The sequence below is a fragment of the Saimiri boliviensis genome, chromosome 3 (assembly GCF_048565385.1).
Source record: "Saimiri boliviensis isolate mSaiBol1 chromosome 3, mSaiBol1.pri, whole genome shotgun sequence".
Classification (NCBI taxonomy): Eukaryota; Metazoa; Chordata; class Mammalia; order Primates; family Cebidae; genus Saimiri; species Saimiri boliviensis.
In genome coordinates, this window is record NC_133451.1 from 1,668,090 (window position 1) to 1,695,808 (window position 27,719).

Below are 27,719 nucleotides of genomic sequence, written 5' to 3' on the forward strand. Positions count from 1 at the left end.
CCTGCCCCAAACGGCCTCACCGCCACTGGTGGAAAGCCAGGCAGCCACAGCTGGCAGTTCACTGGTGTGTGGGTGACAGGGTTCATGGGCACAGATGCCCTGGCACAAGCCCCAAGGGCCGCGACCCTCTGGAGGGAGGGACGCACAGGGCCAGTGGGGCCCTCAGCACCAGGCCTGGGGTTTCCCAGCAACTAAAGCACGCAAGGCTCCCTGCATGGCAGGCTTTTCATGAGGAACACAGACCCGCAATAATCTGTTTGCAGATTCATGTTTAATAGAACGCCCTTTTGAAATGCATCCAAAATAGAGAAGCTCTCTCCTGAACTGCAAAAGCCATAAAAATGCAAAATACTTCTTTAGGAAAAGCAGAATGAAAATCATGCCTCAGTGTTCAAAGTAGCGTGAGGCCTACTCTGTGCACCAGGGCAGGTGGGGGCGGCACCCGCGGCCCTAACCAGCTCCTGCCAGCCTCAGTTCTTCTCGATCTGCTCCAGGTCCAGCTCCTCTCGGGCCGGGGGGAAGACGCCCTCCTCCCCGGCACTGTCCCCATCACTGGGGTCCCCGTTGCTCCTGCTGGAGCCATCACCGGCCACAGACTCCCTCGAGGCCCAATGGCCGGGGCTGGTCCTGCAGCCCCTCTGGCTGCAGCCAGGCATGGCGACGGCCGGGAGGCCCCGGGAGTCACATGGAGCAGGCTGAACCGTCTTCACTGGAGAGTCATCCTCGTCGTCATCTTCATAATTGAGGGAACAAAGGCTTTTTGAATTTTTTAAAGTCTGCAATAGAAAAGATACAAGCTTAAAGCACTTCCAGCAGGTCACATGGAGGCAGTGTCCCACCAACCCATCCCCAAGACCACACAAGGCAGTCGTCCTCTCTACACTGGCCACAGCCCTTGGGACGCCTTCTTCAGACCCTGCCCACGCCCACCCCGGCCCAACCAGCTGGCCCCTCAGCTCTCCTCAGCCCCTGCCCAGCCCCGACAGACCAGGCTGGTGGGCACCTGACACCTGAGCAAGCCCCCCCCAGACATCCAGGGCTCACAGGTGACAGCCTAGTCCCAGCCACAGTGGCCTGGCCGGGGAGGGGACCTAGTGCCTCCACTTCCAACAACAGCCCACCCAGGGGGCTCTCAGCAGACACCTCACAGCCGCCCCTGAGGCCCTGTGGTGGCTCCATCTCTCCTCCACCTGTGCCCATCAGGACCCTGGAGCCCCACCTCGTCCACGTCCTCAGGGGCCCGCCAGGCGCAGCTCCCACCTTCTCCATTCTCGAACCTACTCCCCTAATAGTTACACAAATAGAAATGCATGCAAATCTTTCTCATCTCAAAATACATGCAACAAATGGGTGCATACACAGGAGCTCCCTGGGCAAAGCCCACCCTCATCCCAAGCAGGCAGCTTCCAGCCTCCACGCCATGCCCAGGCCTGCCCACAGCAGGGCCCCGAGTGTCAGGCCCTGGCGCTCCCTCTGCTCTCCGGAGGTGCTGCCACCACCCCCTTCTCACTCTGCCCCTGGCCAAATCTCAGCAGCCCCCTTCCCGAGGCATATTAGGGATAAGGGCTCCCCCAGGCTGCACTCCCCAACTGGAGTGCTCTGAGCTGCTGGCAGAGTCTCCACCCACCCAGGTGTCTCCAGGGTCCGGAGACCCAGCAGACAGGTCCAGTTGGGGCACGAGTCCAAGGTCATGGCCAGGGCAGCAACCCCTCAGCACACCTGGGCCCTACACCTGCCACCTCCTAGTCTTTGCCTCAAGGCCCCCGTCTGCGGTGCCTAGCACCATCCATGCCACATGTCCACCTCCACCATGAGCAGCCTTCCCACCGAGCCCCATTCCTGGGACGCCTCCAGGCCCCTCAGAGTCAAGGCTACCCTCCTGGACCATACCCACGCTGGCCTCAGACACCTCACTGTGTGGCTCAGACTTGTGAGGGCACGTGGGCTGGCCACACCTGCAGGGCACAGGGCATCATGATGCCAATGACGAGGCGCACACTGACACAGCAACTCCGGACACTTAAAATTATGACCTAGAGAACAAGCTCGCCAACTCCACAGGTCCCAAGAAACTCCCCAGACCACCTTCATCCAGAGCAAGAAAATGCTCCACAGACAGGAACCCAAAACGCTTCCCTGCTGGGCACCGTGGCTCACGCCTGTAATCTCAGCACTTTGGGAGGCCGAGGCAGGCAGATCATCTGAGGTTGGGAGTTCAAGACTAGCCTGACCAACATGGAGAGACCTCACCTCTACTAAAAATACAAAAACGTAGCTGGGCGTGGTGGCACATATGCCTGTAATCCCAGCTGCTCGGGAGGCTAAGGCAGAATAGCTTGAACCCGGGAAGCAGAGGTTGCCGTGAGCCAAAATCATGCCATTGCACTCCAGCCTGGGCAACAAGAGTGAAACTCTGTCTCAAAAAAAATAAAACACTTCCCAGCAACTGTTTTTTATAAAGGCACATGGCCCTTGGGGAGAGAGCTCCTTTTTTCTAAGGACATTATTGGGCTCTAAAAGACAAAGTGACATATTTTCTGTCTCTGTGGTTCTCCTATAAAAAGTGAATCACGGAGAAGTAAAATTCTAAAGAATAACTTTTTTTTCTTTTTGAGACAGGGTTGCACTGTTTCCCAGCTAGAGTGCGGTGGTGCCATCACAGCTCACTGCTGTCTCACCTCCCAGCTCAAGCGATTCTCCAACCTCGGCCTCCCGAGGGGCTGAGACCACAGGCACACACCATCATGCATGCCCATCTAACCTTCGTATTTTGGGCAGCGATGGGGTCTTGCTTTGTTGCCCAGGCTGGTCTCCAACTCCTGGGCTCAAACAATCCTCCCACCTCAGTCTCCCAGAGTGCTGGGATTACAACCACGAGCCACCATGCCCCACCTCACTCAAATCTTTAAAGATGTAATTGGCCACATGTTTTGGTCACGAAATAAGGATGCATAATTTCTTTTTCATTCCCATCAAAGTGAATTTTCCCGGCCGGGCGCGGTGGCTCAAGCCTGTAATCCCAGTACTTTGGGAGGCCGAGGCGGGTGGATCACGAGGTCGAGAGATCGAGACCATCCTGGTCAACATGGTGAAACCCCGTCTCTACTAAAAATACAAAAAATTAGCTGGGCATGGTGGCGCGTGCCTGTAATCCCAGCTACTCAGGAGGCTGAGGCAGGAGAATTGCCTGAACCCAGGAGGCGGAGGTTGCGGTGAGCCGAGATCGCGCCATTGCACTCCAGTCTGGGTAACAAGAGCGAAACTCCGTCTAAAAAAAAAAAGTGAATTTTCCCATCAGCGTCACTTGTATGTGCAAGCCCCAGGTCCAGCCTGAGGATGTGGCTGGCCGCCAGGCTCCTGCTGGACAGTATGGAGGCTGGGTCTCGACCATGACTTTGCAGCCTGGCTGCTGCCACACAGGATGGCTTATTGTCCACGGCGCTGCCAGGCCGAACCACGGATGCACCGGAGGTGGCGGGGAAGTTCCACACCTTCAGGGTCCAGTTTCCTTCCATTTCGAACCACAACACTGTTTTCATTCAGAGTTGACCCTCAGGACTCACAGCTCTGACCGAACAGATGGCGCAAGAGCCACATCGAGGCCTCGGGCGCATGACGCCCTCCCAGGCACAGCTGTGTGGCTAGAGCCTGAAATGAGTGGGCTCTGAAAGCCTCTGATGACACGGTCAGTGGAGAGAAACCACTGCTGCCCACAGACAAGGCAGCTGCAGAGCCAAGCACCCAACACCACCAGCAAAGGCCACACAGGGTCGAAGGGGCCCCACGCTGCAGAGATGGTGGAAACCGAGGCTCCCGGGCTGGTGCTGGCCTGGGCTGTGCCGCCCGCCCGCCTCCACCCCGCCCCTGGGCACCAGGCCCCGGACTCAGTCCCAGCTTCTGTTATCATCACTGCAGCTGGAAGGTCACCTCCACCTGAGCAGTGAAACACAAAACTCTTGTTCAAAACACAAAGGCAGAGGCCTTTCGAACTGTGTGCAAGGCCCTTCCATCAGTCCAAGGGTGCACCGGCCCCGGCTGACAGCCGGAGAGCCTCCGGCACCTGACGTGCGTTAACTCAGCCACTGGAAGTCAGTAAAACCCTGAAAGGTCAGGGAAGCCTCCTATGAGCCAACCTGAAGTCGCTCAGCAAACGCCCAGGGCCCATCTCAGCCACATCCGTACCTACTCCTTGCCAAGGCCTCTGGTTTTTGTCAAATTCAAACACTGGTTTTCTCTCTTGTGAAAGCTCAAGCTCCATCCACCATGTGGAAGGGGCTCACATGGTCCCCTCACAGCCAAGGCAGCCCTGGCCACTGGGTCACTCTGCAGCAGGGCCAGGCAGCAGGGGCGAGGAGGGCTCCCCAAGGGCCTGGTGGTGCCTGGAGCACAGGGCAGCTCGTGCGCAAACAGGCAGCCGGGCAGAGCCAAGCACCTTCCTCCTGCCAAAGGAGGAAGAGGCCAGCCCGGCCGAGCCACAGCGCCCACAGGGCATGGGCAGGGACAGAGATGGCCAGAGCAAGCTCCACGCACGGGTCAGGCGAGGCCAATGTGAGAAGCACCGAAACCCTAGATCCCTCGCTGCCTCTGGTGAGCGCCCTCCCATCCCTGCAGGTTTCTTCTGAGGAAAGCACGAACAGAACATTCTAGACTGGGGAGCTGGCCGACAGCACATGCAAAATCCAGCTGAGTGAGGCTTGCTCAGACGACCTGTCGGGGCTGTGAATGAAGGGTATGCATATGAGTGAGAAATGAGCCTCAAAACTCCAGGAAGCCGGCTGGGCGGGGTGGCTCACGCCTGTAATCCCAGCACTTTGGGAGGCAGAGGCGGGCGGATCCCCTGAGATCGGGAGTTCAAGACCAGCTTGACCAACATGGAGAAACCCCATCTCTACAAAAAATATAAAACTAGCGGGGCATGGTGGCGCATACCTATAATCCCACCTACTTGGGAGGCTGAGGCAGGAGAATCGCTTGAACCCAGGAGGCGGAGGCTGTGGTGAGCCGATCTTGCACCATTGCACAAGAGCGAAGATCTTGCAGCCTGGGCAACAAGAGCGAAACTCCATCTCAAAAAAAAAGCCACCAAGCCAGAGACCAAAGATCCTCCCTGTCTCCCAGCCCTCCACACACAGGCAGGAGGGGGACTCTCTACCCCAACCATGCAGTTGCTGATGGCACCAGCTCCTCACCGCAAGGGGCATGGGGCAGCTGGTGTCCCTCAGGAGGTGTGGAGTGGGCACCCAACAGCATGCCCCCTGCCCAGCACTCGCCTCCGCCACCTCACTCACCACCTCTGACCACCCTGAGCGTGGCTCCTAGAGAGAAGGTCTGAGAACACGAGCGAGAACAATCAGCAGCTACAAATTCCAGACTTCCAGTCTGTGCTGTCTCAGACACTCTGTGCTCCTGATGGTCCCTGCTACGGTTTGAGTGTCCCCTCCAAATCCCTGCCGTGGCGTTGGGGGGCAGGGCCTTCCAGGAAGCAACAGGGACAGCAGAGCCTTGTAAAGGGCTGGAGGGGACCAGCTCAGTCCTCTGTGTCCTCCGTGTCCTCCGCCAGTGAGGACACAGCAACAGGGGCAAAGTTGGAGGCAGAGACCAGACTCTCACCAGACACCAGACTTACCGGGGCCTGGGTCTTGGGCTCCCAGCCTCCAGAACTCTGAGAAACACATTTCTATTATTTAGAAATGGCCTAGTCTGGGGTATTTTGTTACAGCAACACAGACAAACTAAGCCAGTCCTTTCCTTGGTACCAGGGGCTGCTCTAAGCTTTTGGCTTTTTGGTTTTCACACCGGGAACACGAAGAAAAGGGCTCAGCAGGTGCAGGAGGGCCGGCCACGGAGGCGCCATCTGCTCAACAAACACACAGCAGCCCGACAGTGTCAACACAGCCACACGCGCCTCCAGCTTGGCCTTCGGTTTCTGACCCCAAAGCTGACTGCCATTCTGAAGAACACCTCAGGTTCCGGGTGACCCTGCTGCAGGGCCACACGGGGGTCTGTTTCCGTCTCTGCAGTGGCCTGTCTCTCCAGAGACAGCTGAGCATCTTCTCTACGTGGCAAAAGCTTTTCAAAACCCTAAAAGCACATGCTTTTGCAGAAACCAGCAGCTGCTCCCACACTGTGCTGGAACCATAACTGATGTGCGTATTTTCAATGGTCATATTTTAATGTCAACTTTGAAATGCAGCTTTGCCAGTAAAAGCAGAAAACGTAGCTTCACCAATAAAAGCCAGGTGCAGTGGCTCACGCCTGAAATCCCAGAACTTTGGGAGGCCAAAGTGGGTGGGTCACCTGAGGTCAGGAGTTCGAGACCAGCCTGGTCAACACGGTGAAACCCCGTCTCTACTAAAAATACAAAAATTAGCGGGGCGCGGTGGCTCAAGCCTGTAATCCCAGCACTTTGGGAGGCCGAGGCGGGTGGATCACGAGGTCAAGAGATCGAGACCATCCTGGTCAACATGGTGAAACCCCGTCTCTACTAAAAATACAAAAAATTAGCTGGGCATGGTGGCGCGTGCCTGTAATCCCAGCTACTCAGGAGGCTGAGGCAGGAGAATTGCCTGAACCCAGGAGGCGGAGGTTGCAGTGAGCCGAGATCGCGCCATGGCATTCAAGCCTGGGTAACAAGAGCGAAACTCCGTCTCAAAAAAAAAAAAAATACAAAAATTAGCCAGGCATGGTGGCAGACACCTGTAATCCCAACTACTCCAGAGGCCGAGGCAGGAAAATCACTTGAACCTGGGAGGCAGAGGCTGCAGTGAGCCAAGACTGCACCACTGCACTCCAGCCTGGGCAATGAGCGCAAGACTCTGCCTCACAAAAAAAAAAAAAAAAAGCAGAAAATCTTCAATGTTTTCCTGTGAAAACATGCACTGGCTGCAAGGGCAAGGCAGGGAAGGTGGTGCCCCACACCCTGCTCAGTGAGAGAGCAGCCCCCGACAACTGGAGGGGCCGTGTGAGCTCAGACTCAGACCAGAGGGAGGGGGTGGCAGGAGAGGGACCATCACCGAACCGTCCCAGGGTAGGCCCCGACGTAGGAGCCCTGAAGGGTGAGCCCAGCCGCAGACCGCACAGCACATGCCAGGGCCGCCGACTGGAGCTGGGCCGCACGCGAGTCCTCCAGGTGAGAGCACAGCACAGCAGAGGTGCAGGTGTGAGTGTGTGTGTGTGCACAGAAGCGTGGGGCTGAGTGTGCAGTGGGTACGTGTGTCCACCCAGAGCAAGGACTGTTGTCTGCAACGCACAATTATAAAAGTTGTTGAGGACAATCAGTGCATTGATTTTCGGCCCGAGGTGGAGAGGATCCTGACACAAACAGGAACTGGCAGACACGCTGCGATCCCAGCACTTTGGGAGGCGAGGCAGGACACTGGCTTGAGCCCAGGAGTTTGAGACCAACCTGGGCCAGTGAGGCTCTGTCTCTAAAAGAAGATTAAGAAAACCAGGGCCGGGCACGGTGGCTCAAGCCTGTAATCCCAGCACTTTGGGAGGCCAAGGCGGGTGGATCACGAGGTCAAGAGATCGAGACCATCCTGGTCAACATGGTGAAACCCCGTCTCTACTAAAAACACAAAAAACTAGCTGGGCATGGTGGCACGTGCCTGTAATCCCAGCTACTCAGGAGGCTGAGGCAGGAGAATTGCCTGAACCCAGGAGGCGGAGGTTGAGGTGAGCCGAGATCGCGCCATTGCACTCCAGCCTGGGTAACGAGAGTGAAACTCCGTTTCAAAAAAAAAAAGAAAATTAGCTGGGCACAGGGGTGTGCACCTGTGGTTCCAGCTACTCAGGAGGCTGAGGTGGGAGGATCGCTTAGGCCCAGGAGATGGAGGCTGCAGTGAGCTGTGATCATGCCACTACAGTCCAGTCTGGGCAACAAAGAGAAAGAGACCCTGTCTCAAAGAAACAAAACAAAAACAGGAACTGACAGGTAACCCAAGCTGGGAGCCACCTATTCAACAAAGGTGCCACAGGTTCACGTGGGTGTGGGCACAGGCTAGGGGCAGGTGGTGGTGGGCACGGGCTGGGGGTGGATGGGAGTCGGCTCGGGCCGGGGGCAGGTGGTGGGTGGGTGAAGACTGGTTGGCTGACAGGGAGAAGGGTGCATAGGTGGCAGATGAGGAGCATGGCAACAGGTGGGGGCCTGTTTTCAAGTGGGATAAGCAAAGAGCTGAAAAGAGGAACAAACAGGCAGCCCCGGGCCCTCAGGAGTCCCGGCGAGGTCCTCCGCAGCCGAAGCCCGCAGGGCTCTGGGTTTGCAGACATGGCCCCTGAAGACACTGCCTGTCTCTTCACGGGCTTTGCTGACATTTGATGAGGCCCCCTGCCCCATAAACCTGCTTTTTACCAGAAAGTGATAAGTACTGTCACACTGACAACACTCGTGAGCAAGCAGACGGAAGCAGCTAAATTTAAGGCAGGGCACACTCCACGGCGAGCAGGTATCACCCCGCACCCCGTGAAACAAATCAACGAAAAGCTCTGATTTCACGTGGAGCTGAGTCCCAGGAGCGGAGTGGGGTATGCAGCACCCACACTGTTCTAGCTCATAAGAAAGTCACTGAACGAAACAGGGCAAGCTGGGCAAGGTGGCTCACACCTGTAATCCCAGCGCTTTGGGAAGCAGAGGTGGGCGGATCACCCGAAGCCAAGAGTTGGAGACCAGCCTGGCAAATATGGTGAAACTCCATCTCTACTAAAAATACAAAAAGTAGCGAGTCGTGGTGGTGGGCGCCTATAATCCCAGCTACTTGGGAGGCTGAGGCAGGAAACTCTCTGGAACCTGGGAGGCAGAGGTTGCCATCCAGCCTGGGCGACGAGCAAAACTCCATGAAAGAAAGAAAGAGAGAGAGCCGGGCGCGGTGGCTCAAGCCTGTAATCCCAGCACTTTGGGAGGCCGAGGCGGGTGGATCACGAGGTCGAGAGATCAAGACCATCCTGGTCAACATGGTGAAACCCCGTCTCTACTAAAAGTGCAAAAAATTAGCTGGGCATGGTGGCGTGTGCCTGTAATCCCAGCTACTCAGGAGGCTGAGGCAGGAGAATTGCCTGAACCCAGGAGGCGGAGGTTGCGGTGAGCCGAGATTGCGCCATTGCACTCCAGCCTGGGTAACAAGAGCGAAACTCTGTCTCAAAGAAAAAAAAAAAAAAGAAAGAAAGAAAGAGAGAGAGAGAGAGAGAGAGAGAGAGAGAGAGAGAGAACGCGTGAAGAGCGCACGCGCGCAAGCAAAAAGAAAACAGTTTGTGGGCACGTCAACGACAACGCGCAGCAAACGGGAGTTTCAGCCCTCACAGGGCAGCGCACCGACTCCCAGTCACAAGACATCAGGGCCTTTCTTAAAATACCAAACTCTAGTGATTTTGCACACACACACCAAGTCACTAACATATGTGTAGCCACGCTTACCGTGTAACGCCACACCTCCTCCTGGCCCTCTGTGCCCGCCTCTCCGCTCTGTAAGCACGCCACCTGTCTGTGGCCAACCAAACTCCAGCATAAGGGCCGGGGGACACCAGAGCCAGCGTCAACACCAACACCATTCCACAAGCACTGTTCCTGACCGCACTCCTTACAGAGAAGAGAGGTTTTGAAATCACTCCCTTCAACAAGTGAAGCCCGATCCTCCTCCCACTGAGTAAGGGCTGGGCAGAGTCAAGGAGCAGACAAAACCTCAGCTGGTGAGGACCAGGCCACACAGGGCTCTGTGGAGCCCGCTCGTGCCCACCGGGGTCATGCACTATGGGAAATCCAGCTGCCACATCGTGAACACGCTCAGGCTGCCCTTCAGAGAGGCCCATGTGGCAAAGAACTAAGGCCTCCTGCCAAAAGCCAAGTGGGTGAACTTGCCCAACCTGGGCAAAAAGAGCGAAACTCTGTCTCCAAAAAAAAAGATTTTCAGCAGGTCCTGCAGCGCCAGTCAAGCCTCCAGGTAACCAGAGTTTGGCTGACTGCAGTCCCAGGGAGGCCTGAGCAGAACCTCCCACACCCGAGGCGGCACAGGCCCGGTATGTGACCGTGAGGCGGCACAGCCGTGGTTTGGGTTTTGGTTTTTTGTTTTGTTTTTCTTTTCGTTTTGAGACACGGTCTTGCTGTCACCCAGGCTGGAAGGCAGTGGTGTGATCTCAGCTCACTGCAACCTCCAACCTCCCAAGTAGCTGGGACTACAGGCGCACACCACCACGTCCAGCTGATTTCTGTATTTTTGTAGAGACAAGGTTTCACCACGTTGGCCAGGCTGGTCTCAAACTTCTGACCTCAAGTGATCTTCCCGCCTCAGCCTCCCAAAGTGCTGGGATTACAGGTGTGAGCCACCGCGCCCAGCTGGTTTGGTTGTTTTGAACACAGATGTGGAGTTGTAAGCCTGCCTGGTCTCATGTTTGCTGGCGCTCGTTGCAGAGAGCTCACTCTGCCAGTGCTATCCAGACTGAGGGTGGGCCGGGCCCGGGGGCTCACGCCTGTAACCCCGCACCTCGGGAGGCCAAAGCAGGTGAATCACCTGAGGCCAGAAGTTCAAGACCAGACTGGACAACACGATGAAAGCCCATCTCTAATAAAAATACAAAAATTAGCTGGGATAGTGGCAGGCACCCGTAATCTCAACTATTTGAGAGGCTGAGGGAGGAGAATCGCTTGAACCCGGGAGGCAGAAGTTGCAGTGAGCCGAGATTGTACAGTTGAACTCCAGCCTGGGCAAAAAGAACGAAATTCCATCTCAAAAAAAAGATTGAGGGTGACAAGATCAGAGGCAACAAAGCCACTAGGATGATGTCTCTGTAGCCAAAGAGGGTATGAAGGCCCGAGGCAGAAGAACTGGGATCAGGAGGAAGGACTCAATCAGAGAAACACCGAGAGGACGGGACAGCAGCCTGGGTGGTCAGTGCTCGCGTGGACAGGGACAGACCAGCTCAGCAAGGGGCCCAAAGCCGGGGCTACATGGATCTGAGGGATGGATGCCCCGCGCAGCCCCAGTTCTGGGGTCAAGGCTCCAGTTCCCGCACAGCAGGGTTTTCTCCTCCCAGAGAAAAACCAGCACCCACCTATGTACCAGACACACATACCACAGAGATCACATACCACACATGTCACATACACACCACACACACCCCCCCACACAACCATACACAGACTACACCACACACACCACACACACACATCACACACACCACACACACCCACCACACAGACCACACATCACATACCACACACATCACACACACCCCAGACACACACGATACAACCACACACACACACCATACATACCACACACACACCGCATACCACACATCACACATACCACACACTACCACAGACCACATACCACATGTCACACACACACCACATATCACACATCACACATAGATGTCACACAATCACATCTACCACATACACACCACACATCACATACCACACACACACATCACAGATGCCACACACCACACGCACACGATACCCCACATACATACCACACACACACCATGCACACCACCCACTCCACACACACACCACACCACACACACACACATCACACACACCACATAGCACCTACCACACCCAGAGCACACACCACACATGCCCACACACATACACACATACCATACACCACACACCACACACCACACAGCATTGACGGCAGCCCTGACCTCTCATCCGTCTCCCCCACACACGACACACCCCGAATGCCCTCAAGCCCTGGTCCTGGGTCTGGCGAGTCCCTGCCTCTACCCACACCTCGCACTCTGCCGGGGGTACCCCATCTCCAGATTGAGCCCCACGAAGCCTCTCCCAAGGGTCCTCGATCACCATTCACCCACCCCTCAGTCAGTCTGCCTCCCAGGGCATCTGAGAAACCTAGGGTCATCTCGAGGGCATGCTGAGGTTGTCCGGTCATCAATACGCCCCTGGCACCATCCCTTCCCCACCCAGCAACGTGCAGAGCCCGCAGCTCCCTCCTCTGCTCCTCTCCCTCCTGGTCCCGGCAGGTCCTGACACCCATGCTGTGCACACCCAAAGCCCTGGCAAGCAGGAACAGCCTGGTATGTCCAAAGCTCGCCATCAGCTTTCCAGCATGTGGTGGCTTCCCCAGGCCAGCCCATCTCATAGCAAAGGATGAGAGGCTTCTTCTCTAAACCCTGCTCTCTGCAGAAAAGTTTCACAGCAGGGAAGTCTGGGTTTTCAACTCACCTCAAGCCCCCAGGAAGAATTGCCTGGAGAATCCACTGATCAGAAGAGGCCATGCTCACGGTGCCCTTGGTGTGACCAAGCACCAGCATCCTGGAGGACCCTGGGAATCCCACCCGGCATGCCAGCCACACTGCTCTCTCTAAGCTGTGGCCAGGCTGAGGAGGACCCGGGTCTGTGCCCCTTCTCCAGTCCCCAGGGGATGCCCAGGCCCAGCCCGCCAGAGTAAAACAGCACAGCACATATCTGAGGGACAGATGCCCCACTCACGCCCTGTGCACAGCTCCACCACATCCATGGCCTTCAGAGGCAGGGCACAGGCAGGCCTGTGGCCCAGAGGATGGGCCTGGGGGCAAAAGGTGGGGGGCTGCCAAGGCCACAGGTTACTGAGGAGAGAGGCTGACACTGATCCTGTCCCACCTCAGCCACAGCCCCACTCGGGCCTGGCTTACACTCAAGGGTTGGCATCGGAAAGTCCTGTTAATTTCTGCCCAAAGCTCCCTGAGTGCTGCTAAGGTCCCAGAGGTCTCTGAGCACACGGAGGTGAACACACCCCCTCAGTAACACAGAGCAAGACCTCAGGACACCTCCTCAGTCCTGTCTCCTTCCTGAACTCTGTACCAAGCACGGCCTGTGATGGGGGTGGGTGTGGGCAGGTGGGCGGCACTGAGAATCTTCAGGTGGGTGCAGGCTCTCTCACACATCCTGACAGTTTCCGCAGAAGGTGCCTGTGGAGTCCCGAGGTACACAGGCGCTGCTGGGCTCTGAGCTGCAGCATGGGCACCCGCTGGCTCTCACAACAGAGGATCCCAGGCTCTGCCTCAAATGGGGCTCCCAGGACAGCCTCTCACTTCCTGAGACATCATCCCAGGAAAAGCTGGGGGGGCTCCCCAGCAGCCGAGGTCGGTGGCTCAGCTAGGCCAGAAATGCACAGATCTGCTCCTGCTGCTCCCCCAGGCCACACCCCATGAGCCTAGCCGGCCACCCTGGGCCTGTGTGGGGCTCTTCCTCTGCAGGGCAGGTGGGGTGACCTGGGTGCCCTGATCACTCCAACCCACTCTGAACGGCTCTCCTCATTCCTTTCCTCCCAGTCCAGAGGGGACCAGCCAGGTGGTAGCAGCCGTGTCCCAGGGAATCGGCCAGCCTTACCCAGCACTGTCGCGTTCAGACCTGCCCTCCCTGAGCCCTCAGAAACAAGGAAGTCTCACCCGTGTCATTTTCAGGAAGTCCAAGGATGGGCGCGTCCACCTGGCGTCTTCCTCGCGCCTCCGTTTGCGCCGGCTCCTCTTCCCACTGAGCACACATGGCTGTGAGCGGCAGCGGAGCAGCCCGCGGGGCCGGCCCAGCTCAGGGGTGGACGTGGGGCTGCTGCTGGCCGAGGGCAGGGGGGTGCCCGCGCCTGCGAGTTGCTCCTGCGAGAGGGACAGGCGGCGCCTCGCGGAGAGCAAGCAGGGCTCCGTGGAACACCAGGGCGGGCCTGAGCCTACACTGCCCTCACTGCTGTCCACGAAGCCGCTGCTGGCCGAGGACGGCCGGGGCGTGGCAGGTGAGGTGGGGCCGGCCAACCACAGGGTACTCCTCAGCAGGACGGCGCCCGGGCTTCCCTGCAGCATGGCGCTCCCACCACTGTTGCACCGCCTCTTGGAGACTGGAGTCCAGACCTTGGAGCTGCCGGGGCGCCAGGGGGACCAGCAGCGCGCCAGCTCCTCGGGTTCTGACAGAGACCGGCAATGACGCTTGGTGGGCGGCGCCGTGGACGACCCTGTGCCTTCACTGGGGTCCACGGTGCTGGCTGCACCCAGGCCCGCGCCTGGGCCCGGGGACTCTGGCCGCCACTGGAGACCCATGGTGTGCGCAACAGACAGGCCCGGCAGGAAGGAGAAATCAGGGCCCAAGGCTGCCCGGCGCCCGGAAGGCGGCCCCCCACCTAAGGCCTTCCAGGGACTCTCGTCTACGGAAAAGACACAGAGGCAGGGGAAGAGACGGGTGAGCCACAGGGCAGGCCCAGCCTCTTCCCACTGCATGGGGCAACAGCCATCCTGGCAAACCGCCCAGCAGAGCCGTCGAGGGCACAGCCATTGCCATCACCCCAGACGTGTTTCTCAAAGATGTCTATGGCGCAAAGTGGGCATCAGCCCCACCTGCCCTCACCAGGTTGGCTGCAGGACTTGGCTCACTTTTTAAGGGGATGCCGTGTCTCAAAGAGGTGTCAGCCGCCCGGCCAGTGCCTCCCTGAAAACAACCACAAGGCTCTACTCTCCCGACTGCTTTGCTAAAACCTTCTTCCTACATCCTCAAACACTTCCCTCCCTCTGCGGCCAGGCATCTCACGGGTGTGGGCTTCCCCGGCCAGGACCCCCCAGAGCCTCTTCTTAAAGCAGCTCAGGTCCCTAGGTGACATGGGCAACAGAGGGTCCCACCTGCGGCCAGGGTCTCCAGGGAGTCTGAGCCCCAGAAACTCCTCGAAAACCTCAGAGCCACCAGGCCCAGGACTCAAGCTCCTCCTCAGCCTCACACCCCCACAGCTGTCCCGGGGCCGCCCGCCTGACGCGCTCCCCAGCCCGGCTGCCACCACCTACTCATGCCATCACTGTGGTTGGGAGAAGCCTCGAGAGCAAGGCCAGGTGTGTGGGCCTGGCGTGGCATCGGCCTGGGCAGGGCCATGTGGACCCCCAAGACACCCCCCCTGGCTTGTGCAGTTGCTGTCCAGCTGAGGAACCTGGAGTGGAGGCTGCAAGACTCGCCTCTGGGGAAAGGCCCTGGGGTGACCCTGGGGTGGCAAGGAGAGCTATGGGAGTTGTGAGGAGCATGCAGGGAGGTAGAGGCGGGGAGAGCACCCAGGTGAGGTGCGTGGGAAGCCCTGCGGGGCTCTGAGCCAGGATGAAGGTGGCTGGTCTGGCCCCGTGTGCAGGACAAACCCCAGGAGGCTGAGGTGAGGACATCACAGCACAGGCCAGGCTGGGGGTGGGGCTCAGGCCAGCTGGGGCCTCACACCTCCTGCTCTCATCTACTCGTCAAGAGTCTAGTAAAACATCTTCGCTTTGGTAATACAGCACTCGGCAAGGTGAGCCTCCTAACGGATCCCCGCAAAGGCCCGCTCTATGTGTCACAGGGCGCTGGGCACCGTCACAGCCTGGATAAGCAGGGCCAACAGAGGGTGAGGCCCCAGGCCCTTCGCTGGAGGAGGAGCTAGGACCCCACGGTTACCCAGATCATGAACACCAGCCCCCACACTCCGGGTACCTGCTCCCCATCAATGAAGGCCCCACCTGCAGGTGAGCCAGGGACAGCCACAGCCTCCATGGCATGGACAGCGGGTGTGCCGCCCAGTGTGCTACAGCACCCCCCAGCTAACACTGAAGCCATGCCGGCCACACCGTCCTATTCTTTTAGTGGCCACAGGGTGGGCCTTGCACCTTTCAGCAAGAGCGTAGCAGACCCCTGGGCCCCACCAGCTGAGGAGGGAGAGATCTGGCTGGGCTTGCACCCTACACAGGCTGTCCTACTCACAGACTACTCCTGACCACTGGCCCAGCCGTGGGAGGACGGCAGCAGGCACCATCCATGTCCCAGTGTAGGGCACGTGAACATTTTCCCGGGCTTCTGAAGATCAGGCTCATGTTCTGCGTCCAGGACCCTCCCAGCCCAGGAGCCTGGCTCAACCCTGCTCAAGCCTCCAGCCACAGCTCCTAAAGCACTCACCACGGAGCTCCAAAGGAAAGAGACGACCACTCTTGTTCAGGGTTTCAGCAGAATACTGAAAGTGACGGAGAAGAGACATTTCAATACTGTCACTGACACGTGAGAATTCAACAAGAACATCCCTGCATTCTCATTACTGCAGCACATTCTATTTTCCCCACGTTTTCTTTCTAGTTGTTAAAACAAAATGCGCCGGTCACGGTGGCGCACACCTGTAATCCCAGCACTTTGGGAGGCTGAGGTGGGTGGATCACCTGAGGTCAGGAGTTCGAGAACAGCCTGACCAACATGGAGAAACCCTGTCTCTACTAAAAATACAAAATTAGCTGGGCATGGTGGCACACGTCTGTAATCCCAGCTACTTGGGAGGCTGAGGCAGGAGAATTGCTTGAACCTGGAAGGTGGAGTTTGCAGTGAGCCAATATCGGGCCATTGACTCCAGCCTGGGCAATAAGAGCGAAACTCCGTCTCAAAAAATAAAATAAAAAGCACAGTTTTATTAAGACCTAACAAAATTCAACTGTGTAAACGGATATTTTTAAACTTTTTTTCTTTATAAAAAAGAGCTATAACACTAAACGGACGTTTTTATTCCAAGCCACAGGCATGTGTCCTGCTGCTGCTCCTGAAGCTCAGGCCCTCCTGCCTTTGGGCGGTCTTGGTGGCCGCCGTCTTAGCAAACCTCACCGACTTACTTTTCAGCAAGAGCTTCAGCCAAGACCCAAGCAACCCTTCCCACTTACAACAGCTCAGACACAGGACAGGAGACCCTCAGCCTGGCTCTGCAGTGTGGCACTGGTCTGGGGGATGTCCAGAGGGCAGGGTCTCCTCCCTTGAAGCAGGAAAGCCACTGGGCATGGTGGCAGCTTGAGGGTCTGCAGGGAGGCAATAAGGGAAACGCCACAGGGCTCCCTTCCCTGCCCCATGAAGTGCCAGGGAGCTGCTTGGCAAGTTGTGGCTTGGAGGCTGCTCTGTGTCTGCTTCCACACGCTCTCCCGTGCAGGCGGGGCGCAGGGCCCTGCAAAGGTTGGGGCACAGGAGGGGGTCCTCATGGGCCCCCAGCAAGCTCCCTAACCTCCCAGAGCCTCCTGGTCTGTGAGGATGTGGAAGGCCACCTGTGCGGAGGACATGGCTGTCCTGCAGGGTCTGAGCGCAGCAGCCCCTCTGCTTCTCTGCCACACCTCAGAACCTCGCAGTCACCTAAGTCCCCGGCACTGCCCTCTGTGATACCATTTCCAAATATGACAAAATTACAAGGAAATCCTTCATTGCTTCCCATAAAGGGAATGAAAGTTGGGTTTAACCCCAAAAAAAGATACCCATCCTCAGACAGGCGGCCTACACATGGGGTCCCACCTCAGCCAGCACGGTGGTGTGGAGCTGTGAACGCCTGGCCACACCATGGGGAAAGGGCCTGGTACGGCACGGGAACCAGATGACCTCCAGGTTCTCCCAGCCCGGGAAATGAGGAGAGGCGGCTCTGCTAGAGGTTCACACCACAGACCCTTGTTGATGTAGATCCTCCCAGGCCTGGGCCTCTCCCAGCAAGCACCAGGACCTCACTCTCTTCCTGCTCCACACAGCAGCCCTCCCCCAGGGCCATATCAACAGCGCCCAGCCCCATACTGCCGAGGAGAGACATCTAGCAAGGAAAGGACCTTCCCAGACAGGGACAAATGTCCAGCAAGGAAAGGGCCTTCCCAGCCGGGGACAAACACCCAGCAAGAAAAGGACCTTCCCAGCCAGGGACAAACGTCCAGCAAGGAAAGGACCTTCCCATCGAGCAAGAAGGCTCCCACAGGCAGCTCAAAGGAGCCACAGGCCTGCACGCCCCCGATGTGACCACCTCTGTGCAAAGACACACCAGGAGCAGGAGCTACTCCCAGCAGTGTTAGCCATGGGGGATGTGGGTATAGCGGGCAGAGCCGGGGTCCCCGGGAGCCAGGACTGGCCAGACAGCCAGGTCCCACAGGCTCAGGTGGGGGCTTACCAAAAACACATTCCTCACAGTCCTGGAGGCAGGAAGTCCAAGTCAAGGGACTGGCAGATTCAGTGTCTGGTAAAGCCACCTCCTGGTTCACAGATGGCCCTTCCCCTTGTATCTATGCATGGTCGAAGGAGCTAGCTTCCTCTCTGGGGCCTCTTTCTTAAGGGCACTTAATTCCGTTAACGAGGGCACTGCTGCCATGACCACTAACAGAGCCAGCCAAGTCAGCAGGAGCAGGAGCAGGCTGTGACGGGACCCTCACGACCACTCACGACCCTGCAGGAGTCCCAGGCTCCTGTCCTAAGGCCAAGGCTGACCAAGGAGCTGCCCATGCTGCCTTCTGTCAGTGGACAAATGCTCCATAAAAGGATGAAGAATGGGAGGGAGGGAGGAGGCAAAGGCTGAAGAGCTACCTACAAAGGACTATGCTCACAAGCCAAGAAAAGCACACCCAAGTGACAAATCTGCACATGTACCCCCGTATCTAAAATAAAAGCTGAAAAAAAGAGAGGTGAAGAGCAGTCACCTAAAGCGCGGAGGACATGGGAGTCTGTGGGCCACCCCGCACCAGGACATCTGTGCTGACACCTCCCAGGCCCAGCAGGCATGCTACGCAGCCACCTCCCTGGAAAGCCGCCCACGCCCTGGCTGACATCCACTTCCCAAAAATGTCCTCAGAGGCACGCAGCCATCTGATAGACATGTGCTGCTCTGAATCCTTTGGTCTTGGTTACAGATTCCTTAAAAATGTTTTCTTTATTTTGAGACTGAGTTTCCCTCTTGTTGCCAAGGATGGAGTAGTAATGACATGATCTTGGCTCACTGCAACCTCTGCCTCTCGGGTTCAAGTGATTCTCCTGCCTCAGCCTCCCAAGTAGCTGGGATTACAGGCATGCACCACCACGTCCAGCTAATTTTATATTTTTAGTAGAGACGGGGTTTCTCCATGTTGGCCAGGCTGGTCTTGAACTCCTGACCTCAGGTGATCCGCCCACCTTGGCCTCCCAAAGTGCTGGGATTACAGGCACGAGCCGCCGCACCTGGCCCTAAAAATGTTTTCTCAGTTAGCCAGGCATAGTGGTGGGTGCCTATAGTCCCAGTTACTCAGGAGGCTGAGGCAAAAGAATCACTTGAACCCAGGAGGCAGAGGGTGCAGTGAGCCGAGATTGTGCCACTGCACTCCAGCCTCAGTGACAGAGTGGACTCTGTCTCAAAATAAATAAATAAATAAATAAATAAATAAATAAATAAATAGTTTTCTCCATTTAATCATAAAAGGAAAAATGGGGCCCAGTGCAGTGCCTCACGCCTGTAATCCCAACACTTTGGGAGGCCGAGGCGGGCACATCACTGAAAGCCAGGAGCTCAAGACTAGCCTGGCCAATATGGTGAAATCCCATCTCTATTAAAAATACAAAATTTGCCGGGCTCGGTGGCTCAAGCCTGTAATCCCAGCACTTTCGGAGGCCAAGGCAGGTGGATCATGAGGTCGAGAGATCGAGACCATCTTGGTCAACATAATGAAACCCCGTCTCTACTAAAAATACAAAAAACTAGCTGGGCGTGGTGGCGCGTGCCTGTAATCCCAGCTACTTAGGAGGCTGAGGCAGGAGAATTGCCTGAACCCAGGAGGCGGAGGTTGCGGTGAGCCGAGATCGCGCCATTGCACTCCAGCCTGGGTAACGAGAGCGAAACTCCGTCTCAAAAAAAAAAAAAAAAAAAAAAAAAAAAAAAAAAATTTATGTCAGGCGCAGTGGCTCACACCTGTAACCCCAGCACTTTGGGAGGCCAAAGCAGGCGGATCACGAGGTCGAGAATTCAAGACCAGCCTGACCAATATGGTGAAACCCTATCTCTACTAAAAATACAAAAATAAGTACCTGTAATCCCAGCTACTCAGGAGGCTGAGGCAGGAGAATCACTTGAACCTAGGAGGCGGAGGCTGCAGTGAGCCAAGATCACACAATTGCACTCCATCCTGGGTGACAGAGCAAGACTCTATCTCAAAAACTAAATAAATAAATGCAAAAATTTAGCCAGGTGTGGTGGGCACCTATAATCCCAGCTACTCAGGAGGCTGAGTAGAATCACTTAAACCCACAAGGCGGAGGTTGCAGTAAGCCAAGATGGTGCAACTACAGTCCAATGTGGACAACAGAGCAGGACTCTGTTTCCAGAAAAAAAAAAAAAAGAAAAAAGAAAAGATGGGAACCAGCCACGGTATCTGGAAAGAACACAGCTTTGCAGCCAGCAAGTCTCTTGAGACACCAGGCAAGCACTGCCTTCCCCGCCTCGGCCACCTTCCACACACGGCCTGACAGCGGGAAAGGTACTGACTGCAGGACCCAGCCAGCACTGCCACGGTAACCTCGGTCACAGTGGCCCTGAGCACCAGGCCCCACAAGCAGTGCCTGCAAAGGTTCGGGCCACATGCCACCTCCCACAGCCCAACACCCACACTCGCCAGCTCTCAGGAGGAGCGGCTTCAGCTTGGACCCTCAGACTCTCACTGGAACCCCCTAAGGTAAAGATGGGTCACACGAACCCAGTCCAGAGGCCTGAGCCTTCACAGCTTTCCCACCGCCCTCTCATTTCCATAACTTGCAAGAGGTTACAAATGCAGCCTGACCACGCCTCCAGAGCCCAGGCCCAGGACAGGCAGGCACTCCAAGAACCCCTGCTGGCTCTGAGGGCTTGGCAAGACCCTCCAGGCTAGACATCAGCCACCTCCTTCTGGATCTGCCATCTAACCAGGGCAGGGGCCCTGAAGGTGGCACATCCAAAGTCCACTCACCACAGCTGCAAGAAAATCAACCCACCTGCGGGAAGTCCAAACCCAAAGAAGCTAACCTGGTGATGAAATCCAAGACAGAGGCTCCCTTGGCAGGGGGGCTAGGAGGGGAGGGACAGGGAGTCCGCTGGGGACACGTGCTGCTGTTGACTGGATGGTAACAGGCACACCTGCACTTGGCGCTCTGGGGTCCACATGTGCACCAGACACCCCCATCCGTGGCCAGCAGAGGCCCCCAAGCCCGAGAACTTAGCCCTGGCCTCCACCTCCCAGTGTGACCATTCCCCTGTGACAGCATGGGGGAGCAGCACCCAGCCTCGAGCCACCCACAGATGCTTACCGGGCCAGCCTCGGCCTTGCAGGTGAGGTCATCCAGGCTCTGGCTCTGCAGCTTCTCCGTGATGAGTGTGACCATGGTCGGGGCCCTGCGTCCTCCGTTCACACCAACAGGCACTGACGTCCTGGAACGTCAGCCTTGAGAAGGCCCCGGCATTGCTAGGTCTGAGCCAAATCTCAAGGTCATGTCTCCACTTTACTGATGAACGGTCCACACCCACGGGCTCTTCAGGATTTGTGTCTGTTTCTTAAAAGAGAGAAATCACGCAAAACCATTTTCTTGATGTTGCTGTTACGTGCCAAGTCCCAGTGTATAAAGTATTTCCGAAATCCCGCCTCACACCCTCCCTCCCACTTTCAAAACTACCATGCAAGTTCTGTTCTGGAAAATCTAATCACAGTGGTCTTCTGGTTAAAGGCAAAGTCATGTTAGACCTACCCTCCGGAAGCCTCCACCGAAAGAAGGCCACCCCAGGCCCCTGCTCCAAAAGAGAAAACAGGACGGGAGACAACGGCAAGGACATCTGGAAGCTGGGAAGCTGCTGGAAAGCCAGCATCAAGCCAGGAATGCAGAAACCCTGACTACCCACCCCCTTCTGCTCCAAGTGGCCACACACCACCCCCACCCCCACACCAGCCAGCTGGGCAAGCGCTCTGCACTGAAGCTGGGGCGCAAGGAGCCTGCCAGGGTCTGCACCCGGCCTGCTGACAGCAAGGGGCTGGCTGAGGAAGGGCAAGGACTCAGGGGGTCTTTCAGGCCCTGAGCACTCCAGCCCTAGGCATGGGCAGCCCCAACTATACTGCAGGCAGGGGCTGCTCCCAACAGACACTAACTGGCCAAGGCGCCCAGCAAGGTGGCCCTGTGCCCAGCACGTCCCCACCTGCCCCAGCTTCGACCCTTCTCAGGGTCCCACTGTTGGGTGTGACAGCTGCCAAGGCCACCTAGTTCAGACCCAACAGAGGCCAAAACAGACGGGGGGGGGGGGGGGGGCAAACAAGCAAAACCAGCAACTTGGACAAGAGCACCAAGGGGAAGGCGAGACCTTCTCCGGCAGCGGCCTCTGCACTCAGAGTGATACGGCACCTCCGTGAAGACCAGGACACCCTTAAAAAGGAACTCCAAAGAAAAAGAAAAGTGCCTGGGAATGAAGACAGCAGCGACGGCACCTCCGCACAACCTCCAGGGTGTTCTTCCTCAGCTGCTGCCTGGCTCTGGCTTCCAGCCCATCTCCTGGGACCCACGGGCTGCCCCTCGGCAAGGACGCCAAAGCCCAGGCTGCACCTCCACCAGCAAGGCAACCCCGCTGGCCAGGCTGGCCTCGAACTCATGATCCTATGATCCACCCTCCTTGGCCTCCCAAATTGCTGGGACTATAGGCCAGAGCCACCGTGCCTGGCTAAAACACATTTTCCATGTTCCCAGTGCACCGGTGAAAAATACCCGTTTGCTTCGTTCTTCGAACCCAGGTGAGACGCTCGTGGCAGCACCACTCACGAGCATCTGCCCCAAAAGCCTGCCATGTGGGAGCCCCGTGAGCCATCCCATTAGAAGGACTGCCCAGCCACGAAAGCCACACTAGGAAGGCAGGCAGCGTCCAAGTTCACAGCACCGGCCGGTAAAGCAAGAGGCCAGAGGAGACTCACACGCACATTTCTGCCAGTGCTGGAAAGGTTTCAACACCGTTAATACCCGCATTCCGTGCTTAAAATGTGCATATACACCTGCTCTCAACAGGAACCAACAGGCATTTCCCCAGAAACCCAAAAGCCAGCATCTTCCTGAACAAGGGGCAGGGCAAAGGCACCACCACCAACACACCAGCTACGTGCACAGTGGGCCACCTGGCCTGGCTCGGGGCCTTCCCGTCAGCAGGTACAGCCCCAAGGCTGCCAGGCCCGGGGAACTGGGCTATCAAACCCAAGCACGGGTTCTGACAGGTGCCACCCACCCATGGCGCTGCTCCCGACCCGGGGACACACCACATCAGCTAAAGGCTGTGCCTGCCTGGCTCACTGGATCTGAAACTGCACCTCAGCGCTGACCACTCCCACCACCCTTGGCAGCCACCACCATCACCTCCAGCCCACAGCCAAGAACCCCGGACTCCAAGAGGGGTACCGTGCGCCAGGCCAGGGCCAGCCGGGCCCACTGTAATGCCTCAGAAGGTCTCTCCGCAGCAGGGACTCCATTCAAACTGTCTCAAACTAAGGAGCACAGATCAGAGCCAGCCACACTGCATACCCCATACTGTCAGCCGGGGAAAAGCCACAGCAACTGAAGTACCAGCTCACAGCCACAGCCCAGACTCACCTCTGTCCCAGCTTCAGAGCCCTCACAGAATGGGGCTCTATGGCTGACAAGCTGGCCTCCCTCCCTAATCCCACCACCCACTCCTGCAAGGAAAGGGGCCAGCTTCTTTCAACCATGCACCATGAGGGGCTTGCTCACCTGCCCTCTGAAACCTCCTGGTCACACAAAGCATACCTACAACACTAGAAAGGCGACAGCAGCCACAATACAACTTGAAAAAATAAGAACTAGAATTTTATTTTAAAAACAGGCCTCACTGGGCACAGTGGTTCACGCCTGTAATCCCAGCACTTTGGGAGGCTGAGGCGGGCAGATCACAAGGTCAAGAGATCGAGACCATCCTGGCCAACATGGTGAAACCCCGTCTCTACTGAAAAATACAAAAATTAGCTGGGTGTAGTGGTGCGTGCCTATAGTCCCAGCTACTCAGGAGGCTGAGGCAGGAGAACTGCTTGAACCTCGGAGGCGCAGACTGCAGTGAGCCGAGATCAAACCACTGCACTCCAGCCTGGCAACAAAGCAAGACTCTGTCAAAAAAAAAAAAAAAAAAAAAAGAAAAAAGAAAAAAGAAAAGAAACAGGCCTCCCACTCATAGTCTATGTAGAAATGGTAAAAGGGGCTGATTTCAGGGCTGGGAAAAAGAAAAGAGCTGGAACCCATCAAGGTGCAAGAAGTGAGGTTGGCTCCCCAGCAGCCTACAGGTGACACAGAGCAAAGTGAGTGGCTGCAAACTCAGGAACCCAGGAACCCACGGTCCCAGAAACCCACAGACCCATGGATCCAGGAACCCGGGAAATCCCACAGACCCAGGAACTCACAAACCTAGGAACCCACAGATCCAGGAACCCACAAACCCAGGAACTCATGAACCCATGAACCCACAGATCCAGGAATCCAGGAACTCACAGACCCAGGAACCCAGGAACTCACATTCTTAGGAACCCATGGACCCAGGAACCCATAGACCCAGGGACCCAGGGACCTAGGAACCCAAGGACCCAAGAACTCACAGACCCAAGGACTCAGGAACACACGAACCCAGGGACCCAGGAACCCGTGAACCCACAGACCCAGCAACCCAGGAACCCATGGACCCACGGACCCAGGAACCCCCGAACCCAGGTGAGGTGGGCGTGGCAGGAAAGCACCTCCTCACAGGGCAGTGGGGAGCCACTAGTGGGTGCAGAGGGAATGAGGAAAGTGCTTTAAAACCACCACCTGACCAGCCGCCAAACACAACAGTCTCAAGCCAGATGCATCCATGCTGCTGGATGTGTGCATGGTGAGAAACAGCACTCACAGCCTCAGAGTAACCCCCGAAAGACGCTCGTCAGCAACTAAGGATAAACAGTAAGAGCAGGGATGCGCGGCAGGTGCCTGAACCCAGCGATCAAGGTGAGCACCCCGAGAGCTTCCTGTGGGAGGCCCAGGACACAGACACAGAAACCTAGATTTTCTTTTCTTTTTTATTGAGACGGAGTTTCGCTCGTTACCCAGGCTGGAGTGCAGTGGCGAGATCTCTGCTCACCGAAACCTCCGCCTCCCGGGTTCAAGCAATTCTCCTGCCTCAGCCTCCTGAGTAGCTGGGACTACAGGCACGCACCACCATACCCGGCTAAGAAACCTGGATTTTCTTTCTTTTATTTTATTTTGAGACAGAATCTCACCCTGTCACCCAGGCTGGAGTGCAGTGGTGTGACCTCGGCTCACTGCAACTTCCACCTCCTGGATTCAAGCAATTCTCCTGCCTCAGCCTCCCAAGTAGCTGGGATTACAGACGTGCCACCACACTCGGCTAACTTTTTTATTTGTACTAAAAACAGGGTTTCACCATGCTGGCCAGGCTGGTCTCAAACTCCTGACCCTGTGGTCCGCCCTCCTCAGCCTCCCAAAGTGCTGGGATTATAGGCCCGAGCCACCGCGCCTGGCTAAAAAAAAACATTTTCAATGTTCCCAGTACACTGGGAAAATACCCGTTTGCCTCGTTCTTTTATCTACCCACTGTGTCCTCTCTCAGATTAGAGCCTCTTCCTACTTCTGCTTCCTGTGCACATCACTGCATGTGAGCAAGTACCTCCATAACTAGAAAGGCCTCCATGCATGCGCTAAAAACAAAGAAAAAATTACTCTGGCATTCTCACTTACATACTCCAAGTAGCAAGAGAAACGTTCTGTGGCCCCCACGTCCAACCTAAGTCAAGAAATGCAAGGATCCATCCAAAGGGGCGGACCCATGACCACGGCCACGGCCAGGGCGACCCTCAAAGTGGCAACACAACATAGCAGAAGGACAAAGCTGCAGAACCAAGCTCCAAGGCCAAGGGACAGCGCGTCTATCAAGCCGCAGAAGGCTTGGTGCCCAGCGTACAAAGAGGACTCAGGAGGGGGACAATAGCGCCGGCCAGGGAAACTAGAACCGTCTGGAAGAACTACCCCTAGTTTCCCTGCGCTAACCCAATTTAATTAAAAGCCACTGTTTCCAAACAGCGTCGATTTCCGCTCTGGGGTAACATTCAAGAGCTTCAAATAAATCAAAACCGTTTCCCAGCGTCTTGCCTTCAGGCTGCAAGGCTGCACCTCCCTTCTAGCACCCACTCGGATAAGGGGCGAGCTCGGGCGACAGGAGGGTCTTTAAAGCAGCATCCATGAGCTCGGGTTAAGTCTCTGAAATACTGTGAAACGGAAGCACATTCTTTTCATTTTTGTTGCCGAGACCAGGCACGTGTAGCAGGGACGGGGAAAGGCGGAGTTCGATCTGTAACTGACGGTCGGCGGGCCACGGAGCCCACCCACTCCCCGGCACCCGCCACAAACTCATCCACCCTAAAAAGGTCTCGGGGCCGGGAGGTCCTCGCGGCGGCGTCCGGGGTGGGTCCCGTTTGAGTTTAAAACGGAAAGTGCTTTGAAGTTACGGAAGCTCAGCTTCCAAGAAGCGGCACCGAGGATGCCGCGCGAACACTCACGAGGCCACTAACGCGGGCTGCGTGGGGAGCGGGCTCCGCGGAAAAAGACTCCCCTCCGGCGCGGGGCGCGGGGCGCGGGGCGCGGGGCGCGGGGCGCGGGGCGCGGGGCCCGCAGCGGCGCCGCCTCCACGCCGGAGACCCGCGGCGGCTCACGCCCTCCAGGCCACGCAGAAGCAGCGGCTTCGGCGTCCGCCCAAAGCCCCTCCTCGGGTCTGCGGGCACGTCCGGCCTCCCGCGTCCGGGTCCCTCTCGGGACGCCCCCAGGCCCCGCTGGCCGCCGCGACGCCCGCCTCTCGCGCCACCGAACCACGGCGCGCCGCCACCGGGCCGGGCCTCGCCTCGCGCGGGGAAGTCGCCCGGACCGGGCGCGGACGGCGGGGGCCCGGCGGGGTCGGCCCCGCACCCGGCCCGGAGCGCAGGGCCCCACACCCGCAGCCGGCGCGCGGAGGCATGGGCGGCGCGCACGGCAGAGGCGGCGGCGGCGGCGCGCTCCGCCCGGGCTCGGTACCTGAGCGCGGCCGCGGGCCGGCGGAGCGAGAGGAGGGCCGGCCGCCAGGCCCCGCTCAGGGCGACGCGCCTCAGCCCCGGCGGAACAAAACCGCGGCCGCCGCCCCGCCCCCTCCGGCCGCCCTCATTGGCCGCCCGCGCCCCGCCGCCGCCGCCGCGAGCCCGTCCGTCAGCCGCCGCCGCCTCCACGCCGGCCCTGAGCCGCGCCGCGCCGGCAGAGGGGGCGGGGCCTCTGGGCGCCCCGCCCCCGCACCGCCCGCTGGGGCCCCCGCGCGCCGTGTGCGCCGGCCTGGCCCCGCCCCCGAGCCGACGCCCCGCCCCCTGCGCGCGTGCGTGCCCAGCGCTCGGCGGCGTCTCGCGGCCCCGGAAGGGAAGAACGGCGGCGGCGGCGACCTGAGGCGGCGGGGCGGGACACGCAGCGGGGAGGCGGGGCCGGCGCCAGCCGTGGCTCTGGCCGTTGTCCAGCCCGGGGCGCGCGGTCCCGGAGCCCGAGGCTCGCCGCCGCCGCCTTCCCCCTGCCGTAGGCCGGCTGTGCGGCCGCGGACAGGTCGCTCGCCCTCCGGGGTCTCGCTTCCGCACCTGCAGTGTGACGGGCGGGGCGGTGTGAATTACACCTTCGCGCGTGGGCGCCCGGGGCGGACCGCGCTGCAGGGCTCCTTCCGGCCGTAGGTAGGGTGAGGCCTCGCTCCGCCTGAGCGCAGCCGGCCCACGGGGTCGGGACTCCTGGGGGTCCCTAAGGGTGAGCAGCCTGCCCAGAGGGTGGCGGGCCGCTGACGGAGGCCGTCCCCGCTCTCGGGGTGTCCAGCAAACTGCCAGGACGGGCCCCTGCCTCCCGCTTCAGCCTCCCGTGCTGGGGCTCGGGGGCGTCCTGGGTGAGACGAGCCGCCGGGCCCGGGGCGGGCCTCCGATGGGCGGGCTGCCCCAGCCCCACCTCGCGGCCG

General features: G+C 58.1%; 1 protein-coding gene across 7 annotated transcripts; it reads right to left on the minus strand.

The window, feature by feature from the left end:
• Positions 1-254: 254 nt before the first annotated feature.
• Positions 255-27,719, minus strand: FAM53A (family with sequence similarity 53 member A). Of its 7 annotated transcripts, none has more exons than XM_074395776.1 (6): positions 27,358-27,719; positions 21,002-21,244; positions 15,884-15,938; positions 13,390-14,132; positions 4,946-5,041; positions 255-776 (listed from the first exon to the last, which is right to left on the minus strand). In XM_074395776.1, exons 2-6 carry the CDS (start codon positions 21,074-21,076, stop codon positions 471-473), a joined length of 1,275 nt encoding a protein of 424 aa, XP_074251877.1. In that variant the 5' UTR covers positions 21,077-21,244; positions 27,358-27,719; the 3' UTR covers positions 255-470. The 7 variants fall into 7 exon arrangements, with proteins under 7 accessions (XP_074251877.1, XP_074251875.1, XP_074251876.1 ...); XM_074395774.1 differs by lacking the exon at positions 27,358-27,719 and adding an exon at positions 26,780-26,980; XM_074395775.1 differs by lacking the exon at positions 27,358-27,719 and adding an exon at positions 26,272-26,757.